At 40.7% G+C, this 18538-nt stretch overlaps 1 protein-coding gene across 8 annotated transcripts in view; it reads left to right on the forward strand.

The window, feature by feature from the left end:
- The window catches only part of patj (PATJ crumbs cell polarity complex component), a 471326-nt gene that overhangs the window by 292371 nt on the left and 160417 nt on the right, over positions 1-18538 (forward strand). For all 8 annotated transcript variants that reach the window (XM_085982870.1, XM_085982876.1, XM_085982869.1 and 5 more), the window contains 2 exons: positions 1195-1286; positions 9609-9678. In XM_085982870.1, coding sequence (XP_085838996.1) covers positions 1195-1286; positions 9609-9678 — 162 coding nt within the window. The remainder of the gene's footprint in view (positions 1-1194; positions 1287-9608; positions 9679-18538) is intronic.

Below are 18538 nucleotides of genomic sequence, written 5' to 3' on the forward strand. Positions count from 1 at the left end.
CAGTGAATATAAGCCCAATCGACCCAATCTCTCCTCATACGTCATTCCTGCCATCCCAGGTATCAGTTTGGTGAATCTTCGCTGCACTCCCTCCATGGCAAGAACATCCTTCCCCCGATAAGGCGACTAAAACTGCACACAATACTCGAGGTGTGGGCTCACCAAGGCCCTGTTCAACAGCAGCAAGACATCCTTGTTCCTGTACTCGAACCCTCTCGCTATGAAGGCCAACATACCATTTGCCGCCTTAACCACCTGCTGCACCTGCATGCTTACCTTCAGCGACTGATGCACAAGGACGCCCAGGTCTCATTGCACTTCTCCTTCTCCTGATCTATTGCCGTTCAAATAATCTGCTTTCCTGTTTTTGCCACCAAAGTGGATAACCTCGCATTTATCCACATTGGGCAGATGCATGGCAGCTGCAGTATAATCACCCAACCTGTCCAAATCATACTGGAGTTTCTCGGCATCCTCCTCACAGCACACACGCCCACCCAGCTTTGGATTCAAAGGTGGTATGACTGCGTACTCTTGAGTATGCCATCATACGCACTGCAAATTCAGGGCCAATGTGATTGGCTGCTTAGACAGCTTGATGACATCACTGCTGCTCTTCGGTGGAGCTCCCCTTTTGACTATCAATTTCATGTCGTGGAAGCTAAAGTTCTCGCCACAGTGGGCAGCTTTCTTCGAGGTCAGCGCCGATCACCATTGCTTCGCCGCTGAGCATAAATTACGGACCTATATCTCCAAAATTGTTTACTCCCACCTTCGCACCATTGCCTATTTCCACCCTTGCCTCTCTCCTACTGCTGTTCACACCTTTATCTGTTATTTCTCTGATGTCTTGTTGGCCTCCCATCATCACCCTCCATAACTTCCAGTTTGTTCACAATTCACATTGTGCACATACCCTGTCCTGCACTTGTGCATTATTTCTGGTCTCCTTTCGATCCCCGTTCATTAACTCTCGCACCATGGCTCATTTTTCATTTCTTCTATTTCTTTTTTCTATATTTCCCCCTCTGCCTTGGAACCTTTTGTGCTCTATAAAGTTGTGTTCAGAGATTTTCTGGAATATTGATTAGTAAAAATATATATACTGGGAACTGCTTTGTCTTGTAATTATGTAGTAACTTGTAACTAGCATCTTTTGTAACTGTAATTCATGGTTTCCTTTTAATTTTTCAGATCAACAGCCAGATACTTTATGGGAGAAGCCATCAAAATGCATCGGCAATTATAAAGAACGCTCCAACAAATGTCAAGATAGTTCTGATCAGGTAACAGCGTTTCCCTCATTAAATAAAAAAAATACCTGTTCAATCAATATCTAAGGCATGTATAAAAAACTGTATTGATAATTAACAACAGCATCATTGCATCTTGCTGCCCTGGACTGCCAGATGTTTACAAACTGAACCAATCACAAAATTGTTTTCAGTGCAAATTATATTTCTTCAGCCAGTAATCAACAAAACTTGCAACACTGTATTTAAACAGGCTTAGTGAAAGATTCTGGCTTTAGCTGACTGTTAAACTCTTTTATTTATTGTAACTGGGTTTAGCTGACTGTTAAACTCTTTTATTTATTGTAACTGGGTTTAAAGGGGCAGTCGCCATACCAACACTGGACAATGTCTCCTCCAGACGGGACCAGGTTACCAATGCTCTAGCCAAGATGGTTTGTACACTGAAAAGATGAGCAAAGGATTAAAAATTTGTTTTCCATAGGTTGCCAGCCTCCCCTCAAAATACCAAAAGCTTTATCTTTGTACATTGTTTTAAATTGAACTACAATATCAAATATGATTTCACAAAACCCTTGACTAATTTTAGGTTTATATTTAAAAAGCACAAGATTAAACAGCATAGTGTAGGTATTCGGGTTTACCGATGTAGGTATTGGACGAATTCCTACTTAATAATCGAGTTCGACTCCAGGAGAACAATCAAAAAGGTTTTTAATGCAGGAACAGAGGAATTCTAACAGGTTGCAGAGCTAGGTACAGGAGAGCCATAAAATAGGTCTTCACCAGACGGAGACGCCACGAGGACTGAGTAGGCAGTCCCGTGGATTGCGTGATGACGTCATCGCGTTCTTCCCGCGCTTGGGTAGTCACGTGATTTGCGTGATGACGTCATCGCGTTTGCCCGCGCTTGGGCCGGTCACGTGATGTGCGACGTGACATCATCGCGTTCGCCCGCGCTCCCAAAGGCGGAAAGCCCCGCACCGGCTACATCGTTACGCTAAAGGGAATTATGTACGGTAAGTAAGGGACACTCGGTGGTACCGCTACAATAGGAGATTTTCTTCAAGGGCATCATCACTGCCAGAAATGGGTTAGGGCAGGACTTGCACCTGCTGGTCCTAACCCACTGTGACCCTGTCGCATTTTTTATGGCTTAGGTTCAATTAAATATAATAGGCAGACTCCCAGCAGTATCTCCCCTCTGCATAGAACATGAGGTTTTATAGTACAGAAGGAACCCATTCAGCCCATCATATCTGTGCTGGGTAATTGTGAGAGCAGTTCAAAACTAACACTGCCCTGCCCTCTCCTCATAGCCCTGTATCAACCTCTGTTTTAAATATTTATACTGTTTTCCCATTTTAAAAAAAGCAATGGTCTCGGCCTCAACCGCTCCCTGTGGGAAATCCTTCCATGCTGCAACAATCCCTGCATAAAGAAACTTCTCCTAACCCCTCCTCACTCCCCTAATTACAATTTTAAATTGATAACCCCTCATCATTGATTCGCTGACCAAAGTCTTTCTGATTCACTCTATCAAAACCCTTCAATTTTGATAGTAAAATTCTGCATCTTATTCCTGCTGTTCCAATCACTACTATAGCCTTCATTGACACTGTTCGCATTTATCAACTAGCTTGTGGAACAATGTCATGTGGTTATGTTAAGAGTGAATCAATCAAAATCAGATGCATTTAATGCATTATAAATGCTGATGTTTAATAAAATTGTAGCGTTTCCAGTATTTTACTGGCAGAACATAGCTAGTTTAAAACGTTATAACAGAAAACACTGGAAAAACTCAGCAGGCTAGGCAACATTCGTGGCGAGAGAAAGAGTTTTAAAACACTGATGTCTCTAGATTGTCGCCGATTCACACTAACTGAATTTTCTTGCTGACTAATTCACTGCTAATATGAGCTTGGTGGTTTTCCAACTTTCATCGAGTTGTGTCTCTTTTGCCCCTCCCCAACAGTCAATAGCCTGCTAATGCTTATTGCCTAGGTACATACATAAAGAATGGCCATTTGGGTGCGATACCTAGTAAACAAGTTATTCATTTTGTCAGGTGATCCTGTAACTGGTTGAAAGATTTATGCCCCAACTTTAACCCTGCCGGCTTGATGGGAACAGGGTGGGTGAGTGATTAAGATAGCGGTGAAGTACTTACCGTGCCGTTCCCACTCGCTGCCATTTTAACATTGCACTTTTTGGAGGTGGTTAAGGCATCCACTGCAGATAGGGGGTGCCTCATACATATATTAAAATCGGGGCCCTATGATACAATTAGGACCTCGATGCAATATTAACTGAGAATTGCGGTAGTCTCGCCCAGTGCCAGATCCACCAGTAGAACCTGGTGGCAAGTGGATCTGGCGCCAGAAGAGCTGAAGAAAATTGAAACATTTAAAATTATTTCCTGTTTCCTTGTGGGCCATGAGGAGCAGGAGAGTTACTCCAGGCCCCACAAGGAAACCTTGGACCTACCCAAGGCTCCCTTCCCCGACAACGATATCCTCCCGATTTCCCTCATAACCACTTACCTGCTGGTCGTGGACCTTTTTGCCTCAATCCGGCAGGAAGCACCAGTTACCCACCCAAAATCCCGCTCCCAACTGGCAACTCCAGCTGGGTTCAGGCTGGAGACTGATGTGGGCCATGCCAATGAGGCCCGAGAGTTAAAACCTGCCAGGCCGCATGCTGCAAAGAGCTGGACAATTTCCCGTCTGCCCAGGCCCTCGTCTGTATGATGCCCGCTGGGAATTCAAATCGGGGCTTTAATTTCTTTGAACTTAACTTGAAATTCTTTGTGCATCTGATTTTATAATGAAACACTGTATATGCCATTGGAATCTGTTCAGCACCAGCCTGCTTTACTTAAGCCCATAGCTTATTGTAAGTGACAGCCACATCAGCTGTTCTTACACCAACTCTTGCAATCAGGTTTGGCATCTCTCATTGGCAAATTATCCTTCTGAAAAAAGCTGACACATATAAAGAAAATTAGTAAAGATATAATAGTTATCATGTTTATAGAAAACTCACTTATTTCCAGTGGTTTTCTCAAAGATATGACCAAGTAACTACAGAATAAAATGCATAATGACATAGAATGCCTTAAATGTATATCCAGTTGATTATCTATTGTTTTAACCCCTTGACTGCTGATCAATTCAGGAAACATGGAAACATAGAAACATAGAAGATAGGAGCAGGAGTAGGCCATTCGGCCCCTCGAGTCTGCTCTGCCATTCAATGCGATCATGGCTGATCATCCAAATTCAGTACCCTGTCCTTGCTTTCTCCCCATATCCCTTGATCCCCTTAGCCTTAAGAAATATATCCAACTCCTTCTTGAATATATTTAATGAATTGGCCTCTATTGCCTTCTGTGGTAGAGAATTCCACAGGTTCACCACTCTCTGGGTGAAGAAATTCCTCCTCATCTCTGTCCTAAATGGCTTATCCCTTATCCTTAGACTGTGACCCCTGGTTCTGGACTCCCCGACCATCGGGAACATCATTCCTGCATCTAGTCTGTCCAGTCCTGTCAGAATTTTATAAGTTTCAATGAGATCCCCTCTCATTCTTCTAAACTCCAGCGAGTACTAGCCCAATAGACCCAATCTCTCCTCATATTCCTGCCATCCCAGGTATCAGCCTGGTGAATCTTGGCTGCACTCCTTCCATGGCAAGAACATCCTTCCTCAGATAAGGTGACCAAAACTGCACACAATACTCAAGGTGTGGTTTCACCAAGGCCCTGTACAACTGCAGCAAGACATCCTTGTTCCTGTTCTCAAACCCTCTCGCTACGAAGGCCAACATACCATTTGCCTTCTTAACCGCCTGCTGCACCTGCATGCTTACCTTCAGCGACTGGTGCACAAGGACGCCCAGGTCTCGTTGCACTTCCCCTTCTCCCAATCTATTGCCATTCAGATAATAATCTGCCTTCCTGTTTTTGACACCAAAGTGGATAACCTCACATTTATCCACGTTATATTGCATCTGCCATGCTTCTGCCCAATCACCCAACCTGTCCAAATTATACAGGAGTTTCTCGGCAAATCCTTGTCTCCTTCAGCAGTTGTTTGTTTTGAGTTCAGCTCATACACTGTGACATTGAAACATCAGGAATAGCTTTATTATTGCAGTATTAATCCTAAACTAAAAGACTAAAAACACATTTAAAGCTAAAAATAAAAATGTATAAACATTAATTCTGCTCTGTGGTCCCCATTTCCACCGTTCTCTGTATTTCCTATTTTTATTTCTTAATGAATTTATTTTTTCCACCAAACTTATATTCTATCTTTTGAGATCTTTAGCTCCTTTTTTTTCTCCCACCCTCAATTTTGGAGATACCAGATGTAGCTTATTGATGGGGTCTCATCGTAGATATGCCTAGATCAATCTTTGATACATATACATCAAAACCTGGAATTGGCCTGCCAGATTACAATAACCATTGGCAGCTACTGCTGCCTAACAGCACATGGGTGAGTAAACTCCTCTAGGAACATAATGAATATATAAACACAACTAAGCCTTTCTGCTCTTAAGCCTGTTTTGCCATTCAGTTTGATCATGGTTGTTCTGCACCTCAACTGCATTTACCCGCCTTAGCTCCATATCCCTTGATACCCTTACTTAACAAAAATTATTGATTTCAGTCTTGAAACTTTCAATTGACTCCGCATCCACAGCCTTTTGGTGGAACGAGTTCCAGATTTCCACTACCCTTCGTGTGAAAAGTGCTTGTCCCATTGTTATGGATTCCCCCAGCAGCAGAAATGGCTTTTCTCTATCTATCCTATCGAATCCCCATCGAGAAATTGGTCAGGATTCTTCAGCCCCACGTAGCAGCCAACTCCAGGTATATTTATCAAAAAAATTGTTTTAAAAGAACCCATCCTGTGGAGCCAGGAGTAGCAGGAGTGCTTTTCCGATCCCACAGGAGTCATGAATGCCTGATCCAATTTCCTCACCCAGGATTTAGCCGAGCACCGCTGCCAGTGAGGCAGATGGTCCAACACTGAAATCTTCGCTCGGGTGAGCGGCCCGAATATGCTGATGAGGCTCAAGGACAAAATTCCATCGATCCTTGAGCCTATTGATTTGAGCAGGCGCTGGTCGCACAAAATCTACCTCAAGCCTCTGATAGCTCTTACATAATACCCATTAATCTGATTTGTGCTTCAAATTCACTTGTTTTATTTCTTATGCTAAATGTATTCATGTACAGACCCTACTCATGTATCCAGCTGGTGTGTTTTTTCTCCCTTTTTGATTTACTGTGTAGATTTTCCTCTGCCATCCCCTTAACTAGTTTTACAGTAATTTTGTACCACTGTTGGCACCCCTTAACGTCCTTGGCACACAATAGTCATAAGGGTATTTAACGGCTTGTGTTGATAAAAGAGTATGGTACTTTCCTAGAATTCACTATACATGTTATAGAAGCTAAACACAAAACTATGGTGTACTGAATTGGCTAAAATATTATGCTTTAAATTTTAAAATATTTAATTTTATGAAGAATGACTTTCTTTATGGCATGGAAACCGAGGAAAATGCTCTATTGAATGACAAGACTAATGACAGTATGGGTCAAGGGTTGCAGAGTTCATGTAGAAGCGCAGGTCTGAACAGATGAAGGCTAATGGTATTCTACCAATAAAAGCAGCCAGCTGGTTTCTTGTGAAACATAAATTGAAATATCTGCTGTTCAGCAGTCTGCTACTGTACCTTGACTCTAAATGCAGCCTCCTCTTGGATCAACCCAACTTGTCTTCCATAACAACATTGAAAATGGTCCTGCGTATAATCATGCTCCGAAAGACTTAAAAACAGATTGAAGAGGATGTGTTGCATACTAATCATCTTTGGTTACTTGCGATTAATGGAATAACATATTTGTAACAAAATACTCATGATTCTGAGTAGTCCTATAACTTCAGAGGAAACGGTTAAGCAAAGTACATAATACTTTATCATTTTAGTATGTTGCATCTTGAAAGTTTGACAGTTGTATAAAATATGATGGTGATCATCATTGCATGCAGTGCAGTTAGCAATATATTGAAATATATAATCTCAGTAAAGAGCTTAGGCAGAACTGAGAGGATGGGGTTGCCACTTAATTAATGACACAGCTGCATCATGCTCTCTGAATTACATTAGCAGTTACACACACAAAAAGGCTCCTTTCATCATTGAAGCTTGATGTATAAATTTTGCACCTGAAAGCCTCAACGTGATTTGAGTGGGCTGGAAAGGACAAAATCTCCAAATAAACATCAGATCATATGCTGCTAACAACACATTCCAAAACGTGTGAAGCTGGGTTTTGTTTAGCAGGATCCTTGCCGTGTCTGAATACCAGGTTTTCGAAATGCTTTGTTCATCAAGACCCTTGTATAGAGAGTCATTTCTGGTCTGCAGAGAATTTTTAGGAAAGGGAACAGTAGGGGGAGAGAGAGAAATGTGAAAGATTGAATTCAATGCAGCAGCCTGTAGCATCACATGGTTTGATTTGTTAAAGATTATTAGAGGTATAATATAGAGAAAGGAGCCTTTTTGTGTGTGTAACTGCTAATGTAATTCAGAGAGCATGATGCAGCTGTGTCATTAATTAAGTGGCAACCCCACCCTAGCCTACTGGAGAAATCTTTTCATTCACCATCTTCTGCACTGAAATATTGTTCATAATTCTTTTTAAAACGAAGATGTCTCCTTTTTCTTGTTGCCTGTATCTAGTAAAAATACATCCTCATTTGCTTGTGCTCAGTGTTGTACTTGCACAGTGATAGCTAGTCAATGCTAATTTTCCTTGTTGTATAAGGAAAATATCAATTAGTACAAGATATATGATTTGAGTTCACTTGTTAATTTACTTTTGTTGGTTAATTAATTTTATTTTATGTTGATTTATTTTTTCTGCCTCACCTTTCCATCAGTGATACTAGAAGTCTACAGGTTTAAATTACACTCCATCTGTCCGTGACTAGCATTAACTTTTCAGTAATGTAAGGAAGCTGCATTAGATTTCAATCAAACTAAGTAAGTGTCCCAGCTATGTTAAGATTTTTTTTAATGGGCATTTCTACATTTGCACTTCTGTAAGATGTGAGGCGCACATCATTGGCCCAGAAGCAGCAAAAACTCTATGCATTTACCTGGTGGCCTGGGAGGTATGAAGGCTTACGATCCTGGGCCTCTCCAGGTACGCGCGAGCAGAGGCCCACGTACCCAGGAGCGCATGTGGTTCGCAAGTGCCCTTGGGATTACGTGGGCCGGTCCAACCAATAAAAGAAGGTAATCCCCATTCATTCGTACGTACAGAACTCCCATAAGTATGAATGGGGATCACTTAAAAAATAAAAAAATAAATAAATAAATAAAAAATACATGAACACATGAAATAAAAAAAAATTACATTTAAAATTAATTAAAATGCCATTTAATTAAATATTTTAAATGAAAATTTAATTTTTTGAAAAACAAAATCTATGTTTTAACAGGTCTAAAAATCAACTTTATTGGACAGGGTTTTTAATGTATAAATGAGTGATAACATTTTATTTTTCTATTTTTTTTTAAGTCGTGAAGATTCTTGACAGATTGCAAGTTCCGGGTTTTAGCGCATGCGCTTTGCATGCCTAAACCTAGAAGTTGCGCTGCCCCTACGGGCGCGTATACACCTCGTTCGCATCCGTAGGGGTCGCAAAATACGGCCCATTATCTTTAAAAACATTTTCGGATAGTTACCAAATTTACTGTGATTTCATTTCATCAGTCTCTGGTTTCTTATAAAACTTAATCATGCTAGGATCCAACTATTGACATATTATTGACTAAACACTTAGGTTAAGTAAAACACTTAAAAAAAAATTTCTCCAGTCTCTTTCTCTCCATTTTTACTTTCTGCCTTTATTCTGGGGAAAAGGCTTTGAAATCCCCATATATATTGTAGAGCTTGTGACAACTTGTCTGCAACATTTTTTTATGTGCAGATTTTTGAGCATTACTCTGATTTCTGCTTTAAACATCAGAATATTCTTGATGAATGGGAAGTATTAGCATAGGCCAGTTCTTGCACATAACATACCTAAGTCCCATAATCTGCAGGTTTTTAAGTCAGATCTACCATTCAGTTCTTCATTTAGATACATCAAGTGGATGTTAAAAATGACCAGAATGATACATTACCAACCACACCTGCTCATCCAAAGTTTGGAGTTTAATAGTTCTTTTTACTATAAATTAAAGTGAAAGATATTTAACAGATGTTTATGAATATTTCTTTTAAAAATTATATTTCTGAATGATTTCCTTTCTTTAATGCAGGAATGAAGATGCTGTTAATCAAATGGCAGTTACTCCTGATCCTATACCATCCAGTTCCCATTCTAGTGAGGTAAGGACTTGGATCTGATCAATATTCAATCTATTCTGTTGCTGTTCAGATGGTTTCAAAGCCCGCTATCCAGCGATTACCTAATGAGTTCAACTTTGTTTCTGAGACTGCTTTAGAACCATGCTAGTTAAAGAAGCAGTTCTTTGTAATTTGTCAAATGCAACCTTTGTGATATTTAACTGGAAAATCTAACAAAAGAATGATTTGTGAAGATATTTTTATAAACACATTTAGTACATAATCAAAGTATCAGGATCGCAGTATTTATTTCGGAGCACATTCTTAGCTGTTGATATCTAAATATGCAGAATAGACGCTGTAGATGTGAAACCAATGTGCATACAAACATACATACGAAAATGACAGACAAGAATTGTCCAGCTGGTCCATCAAGCCCGTCCCATACTGTCTTGTTACAATTAAGCTTTATGACCCCAAAATTCCCCTCCCACAAGCAGCCATGTAATCATCTGAGAGGCAAAAGAAACCGATTTAGAAAGCCCCTAGAAGAATTCTGGGAAATTCTTTGCTATCCCCCAAAAGTGATCAAAATGAATTCCAGGAGACCACAGTAAACATATCACCCAACACCTCGCCTATTATTTATCTGCCGCAATATCGGACTCCAACCACTCCCTTTTGAAAGTTTGAAGCAAATTTGGACGAACCAGCAACTTGTTCTGTGGATCAGTGGCTCTCTGTGAAAAGAAATAGCTCCTAATATCTTAGTGTGTTCTCTGTTTACTTGTACTCATGTCCCCTGGTCCTCCCTAATCTATCTAACTCAGCCTATCCAAATTGATCAAATCTATTCCTTTTGTTATTTTAAAGAGCTGAATGAAATATTCTCAAAATTCATGCTGTTTTAGAGTAAACCGCCCCATCTCGTTATACCTATCGTGGTAACTCAAGGCTCTTAAAGTAGGTGTCAATCTAATGGTCCTCTGCTGAAGCCTTTCCAGCAGTTTCTTCAACTCACGCGGATACCGGTTAATGCTAGTTCCCATCACCAATATTGATGACCAGCATATGTTTGCTTTAAACCACGTGGTCAAATGCGACTTTTGGACACTTACAGGAATTGTTTCCCTTTCATACAGAATCAGTAAGATTCTGGAGTAAGTACCATTAACAAAGGAACTGAAAAATAAAGTACTTTGCCCTGTCTTGATTTTGTTAAAGATCCAATGGCTCTAGAATTCGGGGCCAATGCCAATGAGTTTTATTTAACAGTACTGGAAAACAGTTAAAGAAAATATCTCTTGGCCAAATTGTAGGAAAATATTTTTTTCCAAATGACCTTCAGGACCAGCCAATTTCTATGCAACATTGTAAAAACTAAATATGAATCCACGTCCATGTCCTGTTGTTAGCAGTGCAATGTAAAATGAAAGCTATTTTAGTACAAATTGCCAAACTGATTTATACAGCTTGTGTAGTGTCTTAAGATCACAAACATGATCTCATGAAGATCACAAACATGATCTCATGAAGGAAGATTTACAAGGTACAGCATTTCCACATGTACATTACCACCAAATAGCACTTTTTTTTTTGTTAAAGAAGCACCATGAAAAGTGCTCAGCAAAATTGTTTTCTTTCTTTACAAACTTGAGCTTCAGAAGATTGAAGCATTTGGTATCCTTGGTAAAACTTGGCAGTGAAGAAGGAACCAGTTGAAAGACACTAATTAGGGAAGTGTTATCAGGCTATGGAATGCTCCAAGGATCTTTGATAGGTCTCCTGCTGTTTCTGATTTACATAATGACCTGGATTGAGAAACTCCGTGTAACAACCGTGTCCACATATTATGCTAAACTAGGAGGTGCAGTGGAGTCTCGTGAAGAAGCCATGGTATTAAAGGAGGACCTGTAAAATATTTGCAAATAGGTAGAACTATGCAAATGAAATTCAATATAGGTAAGTGCAAGGTCTTGGTTGAAAAAATGGGAAGCATACTTATGAATGGTACTGAACTAACTAGGGGCTTAAAGAGATTAGGTACCATTTAGAGGCCATTACACTAACCATGCTCCTGTCTGGCATTTGGTGCAGGGAGTCAGCGTTTTTGGACATGGTTTGCACATCCACGTTTGCAGATGGAAATCTCTGCCACTCTTAAGCCACCGCCTCAGCGCTGCTTCAGGCCTCCTTCCTCCTGTTGTTGCAGCACACTGTATTGGAAGTTCTTTTGAGATCGGGACATTTCTCAACAGTGCTCAACATCAGAGAAACAATAAAAAGGAAGTAAGAGTCTAAGAGCAGCACTGAGGAGGGATCCGGAGTGCGATACTTGGAGGGGAGAAAAAAGCCAAGTGTGGCACAGGGGGAAGAGAAGGAAGAGAGGAGAGGGGAAGTCCACGAGCACAACTGGCAGTGGGAGAGGGGAGAATAGAGAGAAACCCAAGAGTAGGGGAGGGAAGAGAGGAAAAATAGAAACCCAAGACCAGTGCTGAGGAGGTGTGAGCTGAGGGTGCCGGTGTGAACTTGATAAATGAGTGTCATGAGGGAGCTTTGTGCCAACATGGACTGATCAGGTTTGTTGGAGAGAAGTGGTTTAAAGGGAGAGAGTATCTCTGGACAAGGTGGAATTAGAGGGGAAAGGGTATCTGTTAACTGTGAACAGAAATTAAGGGAGAACTGCCTGTAGGAATGGGAGAATGATTGTTGAGAGCGCTTATGGGGAAATGTTGGCCTGTTGAAAACTCAAATGCCATGTACTTCCCAGATTAAAAATATAACTTATGAAGTGAAAATCTGTTCAAAATTAAACAGAATGTACCATTTTTAATGTAAATGTTTCCTGGGGAAGCATGTCCCAGACCCTCTTAGAAATGCACCACCAGTTGGTATGGTTGCAGCATTTGTAAGGAGTGTATAAAATTCTAAATTTGCTGTCTACAGCTTGACTGGAACAATTAGGCTTGGTTTGAATCCCTTAATTACTATTAGGCATTTAAAAAAACAGCTCGGTTATAGATTATCTGCTGTTCCTGCGAGGAGGAAGTTTTAAAATATAATGAACTTCCAAATGGCAAATAGAATTGTTTTCAATAAAATTGAGCAAATGTCCCATTGTTTTTTGTAAAAGAATAAAATACCGGTTTGTTGTAGAATCCAAATTTCTTTAAAATGCACCAAAGTTTCAAAAGTCTATGGCCTAGAAATTCGATACAGCCTGCAAACAGGCCAAGGTTAACGGCCGCCTGTAAAAACAGCACAGACAGCACAGTTACTTTGGCGCTGCCTGCTGATTTAAATGAGCGCAGTGCAAACCTCCCGTGCAATGCGCTCTTTCAGGCGGTAAGATCAGCAGGAGGCCGAAGGTCGGGTCTAAAGTATCTGCGGCGTTCTCGGGAAAGCGCAATTTATGAAGGTGAAGTAAAATGTTTCTAGTGTTTTGTAGGTTGACAGAGAGGGTATGCAAGATAAACGAAAGCCTAAAAATACACTAATCTATCAGATTTTTAAGAATGCAACCTGCAGTTTAGCTGAATTCTATGTTTAATTCAACTGCGGACACTCAAATATTTAGCCAGCTAATTTGTCAAGTACAATTATTAATCAAAAAAAGTAATCATTAACTGATTAAATGACTTCAATTTGGATGGAATCATTCTTGCAGTTTGAGGTTCCAAATACTTGAAGTTATGAAAACTCATGCTACATGTGTCAAAAATTCTGATTGTCAAAATTAAAAACTAGAAATTATTTTAAAACGTGACAGTGAGGAATGCAAACCTGTCACATAGCTTGGGTTTGGTGGGGCTTAAATACGCTGCATAGTTACTGAAGACTTCTGAGATCTATAAATCTCTGCTGCTTTCTCCCGGCTCTGTGCACTGGTAATGGCTGCACTCACTGGCGTGCTTTGGAGAGGGCAGTAAAAGGAGCGACGGCGTCCAAAATCGCTCAGCATGCGTCAATTCGATGTTGCATGCCAATTGACAACACACTCTCTTAATCGTTAAAATATTTGAGGCAAGCGCAGGCACCCAGCAGCGCTGCCAAGCTGCCTAATATGCAGCAGCCACATTCCACGCCGGAAGTGAGGCGGCCGCCTATTTTTCTTCAAAGCTGGCCTTAATGGCCAGCACTAAAGGTTCCAATTTCTAGACCTATATTTTCTCGGGAGAAGGGAATGCTTCCAATCCCCTCTAGAAAATGAATCTTGTGCCTGTGTCACTTGTATCTCCCTTCAGGCTTTCATATACTTATCTTTTTCCCTCACCAATATGAATGAAGGATTGTTCAATATACAGCTACAGCTTAAGTTACAAACCTGTGCCCCATTGCTTTTTACTGTGTAATTATTTTTTTTCGTATGTCTTAGTGTTACATTCAGGGCTGTTCTGGAGTTTTCACATTTTGTTTTTGCTGTGCCATCTTTTTTGAAGCTGTTGGTCAGCTTTTTTTAGTTTTCTAGGTTAGCATGTATGTTAATTGAGAAATCAAAGCGAGGGGCTGAGGCCTGTAATGTAGGAAGCCATCACAGTTTAAAAGAGTAATGGGAAAAAGTGAGATAATACCAAGCTATTGTGGTTTACAAGCCTGAGATTTCAAGGAGAAAGGAATGAATAAGGAGTTTAAAAATCCTGCGATAAATGATCATCTCTTCAGTGGTACAATCACATGTCTAGCAGCAGATTGTTCAAAAAAAATATTTCAAATGTAGACCTGTGATTGCTTACTGCTTTATATTAATATTTTATTAAAACAGGAAAATATTAAATATCATTTGAAAGGTAAACTAAATAGAGTTTGTAGTTAATCCATAATTCATTCTGTGTTCTAGAATTGAAATGAGATTTGCTTTAAACCTAATGATCAAATGTGATCGTGCAATGACAAAAATGTAATCAAATGCGTTCTGGATTTATTCTTGCTTTTCTGACAGGTTGTCATCATCATTCAAATGAAACTAATATAAGCTATCCTAGTAAAAGTCGGCTGTTGTATTTGTGTGATTAGCAAGAGCTCCAGTGATAGCAGAATCGATTCTAAAATGGAGAACCTATTGTTTTCTGAAATAAAATCAGAAAATGCTGGAAATACTCAGTTCTGGCGAAAGGTCATCAACCCAAAACGTTAACTCTGTTTCTCTCTCCACAGATGCTGCTTGATCTGCTGAGTATTTTCAGCATTTTCTGTTTTTATTTCCGATTTCCAGCATCTGCAGTATTTTGCTTTTCTATTATTATGAGTCTAATCAACCTCTATCTCTGTATCTTGATATAAAAAATTGTCTAGGTTTGTTGCGTTATTCTTAGGAATTTGTTCATATGCCCATACTGGTATTTAATGTTTGCATGGATTTCTTGTCTATGATATTACAGATCCAATATTTAACCAGTTATTGATGACCATAATAGGATGCAATGGCTCTCTATCGGGAGTAATCATTATTCTGTTCAAGTGTTTATGGTTTTTATGAACCTCTGATCTGGACTGTGTCCAGTCCAGTCCTGCATTTCCCAGTGTTTAAAGTTGTGAAACAACCTGAGTTCTCAATACACTTCAACTGAGTTTCCTGCAGTCACTCCTGCAGGATTTCACTATGATGGGCAGAATTTCAATTCCCAGTCAGCCATCTGCTGGCTGCTCCTTATGTGTGAGCCATTACTAAAAAAAAAATAAGCACATGGAATTGTGTTATGGTTGATATGTGAAAGCAGCTCTTGAGCAAGTCAAAACTTACATTTGAGGCCCTCAACCAAAACCTGTTCTAGATCGTTTGTTGTGCTTTGTCCCATTTTGTTCTTGTCCCTCATAGAGCTATTGTGTCATTCGAGGATTGGTGTGTAATTGAGAGAGAATTGTTTTGAGAGATCCATTAGCAGCACTTGATATTCATTTTGGTTGACTTTTTTGTGAGGTGACTAACAACTCAGCTTTATTAGTTTGTTCTTTTGGCTTTAATGCAAAACTCAGCTGCTAAATGATATGACATTCAGCAATACAGACAAGGAAGAGCCCAGGTTTGATCCCTGTTCTATGCTATATTAGCTGATACCAGCTGGGACTGTGGTAGGTTGCTGCAATTGGCATCGGTGGGGTGTGGGGTGGGGGGGAACAGCTAAATCTCAACTTCTGACCATTATGATGTCTGCTAGAAATTGAGGAAAGACCACTCAAGGAAATAAAAGCAGAGCCTGCAATGGTAGTCCATGTAGGGCTTAACAATATAGGGACAAATTATTCTGAAGCTCTACAGAAGATGTATCTATAAGCATCACTTTGAAATTTAATAATAGTGAATGTAAAATAAAGGCATGTAATTTGCGGTCAGCGGCGAAACAAAGACGTTTGCCTCTGGCCCCAAAGTAAGCTTCCCACAAAGATCTCTCGATCTCTGTGGCGAGAAGTTCAGCTTTTCTGACGTGCAATTGAAATCAACATAGTTTAGTGGGAATCCCATAGTGCGAGCTGCTGTGATGTCAACAAACTGTCTAAGCAGCCAATCACATAGCAGAACTCTCTCAGACAGAACCAGGAAATAAGAACATAAGAAATAGGAGTAGGCCATTCGGCCCTTCGAGCCTGCTTCACCATTCAATGAGATCATGGCTGATCTGCCTCAACTCCATTCACCGGCCCTATCGCCATATCCCTTGATGCCTTTACTAGTCAGAAATCTATCGACTTCTGTTTTGAATATACCCAATGACTGAGCCTCCACAGCCCTCTAGGGCAGAGAATGCCAAAGATTCACCGCCCTCTGTGTGAAGAAATTTCTTCTCATCTCAGTCCTGAATGGCCGACCCTTTATCCTGAGGCTGTGGCCCCTGGTTCTAGACTCCCCAACCAAGGGAAACATTCTCCCAGTATCCACCCTATCAAGCCCTGTAATAATTTTGTATGCTTCAATGAGATCCCCCCTCATTCTTCTGAATTCAAGAGAATACATAAGAACATAAGAAATAGGGGCAGGAGTAGGCCAATCGGCCCCTCGAGCCTGCTCCGCCATTCAATAAGATCATGGCTGATCTGATCCAAACCGCCAATCCACTATCACAGAACCATCTCCTGAATCTAACAGAATTAGACACACGAAATAGGAGCAGGATCAGGCTACACGGCCCCTGGGCCCACTCCGCTACCCAAAGGGCCATGACCGCTCCGAACCTAGACACATGTCCAAATTCCTGCCCGCTCCCCGTAACCCTTAATTCCCTTTCTAAGAAACTCTATTTCTGTTTTAAATTTATGTAATGATGTAGCTTCTACAGCTTTTTGGGGCAGCATATTCCATGGACCTACCACCCTCCTGAGTGAAGTAGTTCCTCCTCATCTCAGTTTTGAAAGAGCAGCCCCTTATTCTAAGACTATGCCCCCTAGTTCTAGTTTCACCCATCATCGGGAACATCCTCCCCGCATCCACCCGATCCAACCCCTTCACAATCTTTTATGTTTCAATAAGATCGCCTCTCATTCTTCTGAACTCCAATGAGTAGAGTCCCAATCTACTCAACCTCTCCTCATATGTCCATCCCCTCATCCCCGGGATTAACCGAGTGAACCTTCTTTGTACTGACTCGAGAGCAAGTATGTCTTTTCTTAAGTATGGACACCAAAACTGTATGCAGTATTCCAGGTGCGGTATCACCAATACCTTGTACAACTGAAGCAATACCTCCCTATTTTTATATTCTATCCCCCTAGCAATGAAAGCCAATATTCCATTGGCCTTCTTAATCACTTGCTGCAGCTGCATACTAACCTTTTGAGTTTCGTGCACCAGGACCCCCAGATCCCTTTGTACTTCAGTACTTTCCAGTTTCTTGCCATTAAGATAATAACTTGCTCTACGATTTTTCCTGCCAAAGTGCATAACCTCACACTTTCCAGTGTTGTATTCCATCTGCCAAATCTCTGCCCACTTACTTAGCCTGTCTATGTCCCCTTGCAGGTTTTTTATGTCCTCCTCACTCACTACTTTCCCTCCCATCTTAGTATCATCTGCAAACTTTGATATGTTACACTCGGTCCCCTCCTCCAAATCGTTAATATAGATTGTAAAGAGTTGGGGACCCAGCACTAACCCCTGCGGAACACCACTAGTTACTGATTGCCAGTCTGAGAATGAACCATTTATCCCAACTCTCTGCCTTCTGTTCGATAGCCAATCCTCTATCCATGCCAGAATATTACCCCCAATCCCGTGATTTTTTATCTTAAGCAATAATCTTTTGTGTGGCACCTTGTCAAATGCCTTTTGGAAGTCTAAATACACTACGTCCACTGGTTCCCCTTTATCCATCCTATATGTTACTTCCTCAAAGAACTCCAGCAAATTTGTCAAACATGACTTCCCCTTCATAAAACCATGCTGACTTTGTCCTATTAAATTATGATTATCCAAATGTCCTGTTACTGTCTCCTTAATAATGGACTCCAAAATTTTACCTACCACAGATGTTAGGCTAACCGGTCTATAGTTTCCAGCCTTCTGTCTACTGCCCTTTTTAAATAAGGGTGTTACATTAGCAGTTTTCCAGTCTGCCGGGACCTTTGCCGAGTCCTGGGAGTTTTGGAAAGTTATTACCAATGCACCCACAATCCCTACCGCCACTTCCCTCAAGACCCTAGGATGTAAGCCATCAGGTCCAGGTGATTTATCCGCCTTGAGTCCCATTATTTTACCGAGTACCACTTCCTTAGTGATTTTGATCGTGTTTAGCTCCTCCCCCCCTTTAGCCCCCTGTTTGTCCAGTGTTGGGATATTCTTAGTGTCTTCTACTGTAAAGACTGATGTAAAATATTCATTCAGTGTTTTTGCCACCTCCATATTTCCCACCATTAATTTCCCGGTCTCATCCTCTAAGGGACCAACATTTACTTTAGCCACCCTTTTTCTTTT

This window comes from Somniosus microcephalus, chromosome 3 (assembly GCF_052327205.1).
Source record: "Somniosus microcephalus isolate GS21.2 chromosome 3, FLI_Smic_1.0, whole genome shotgun sequence".
NCBI lineage: Eukaryota > Metazoa > Chordata > Chondrichthyes > Squaliformes > Somniosidae > Somniosus > Somniosus microcephalus.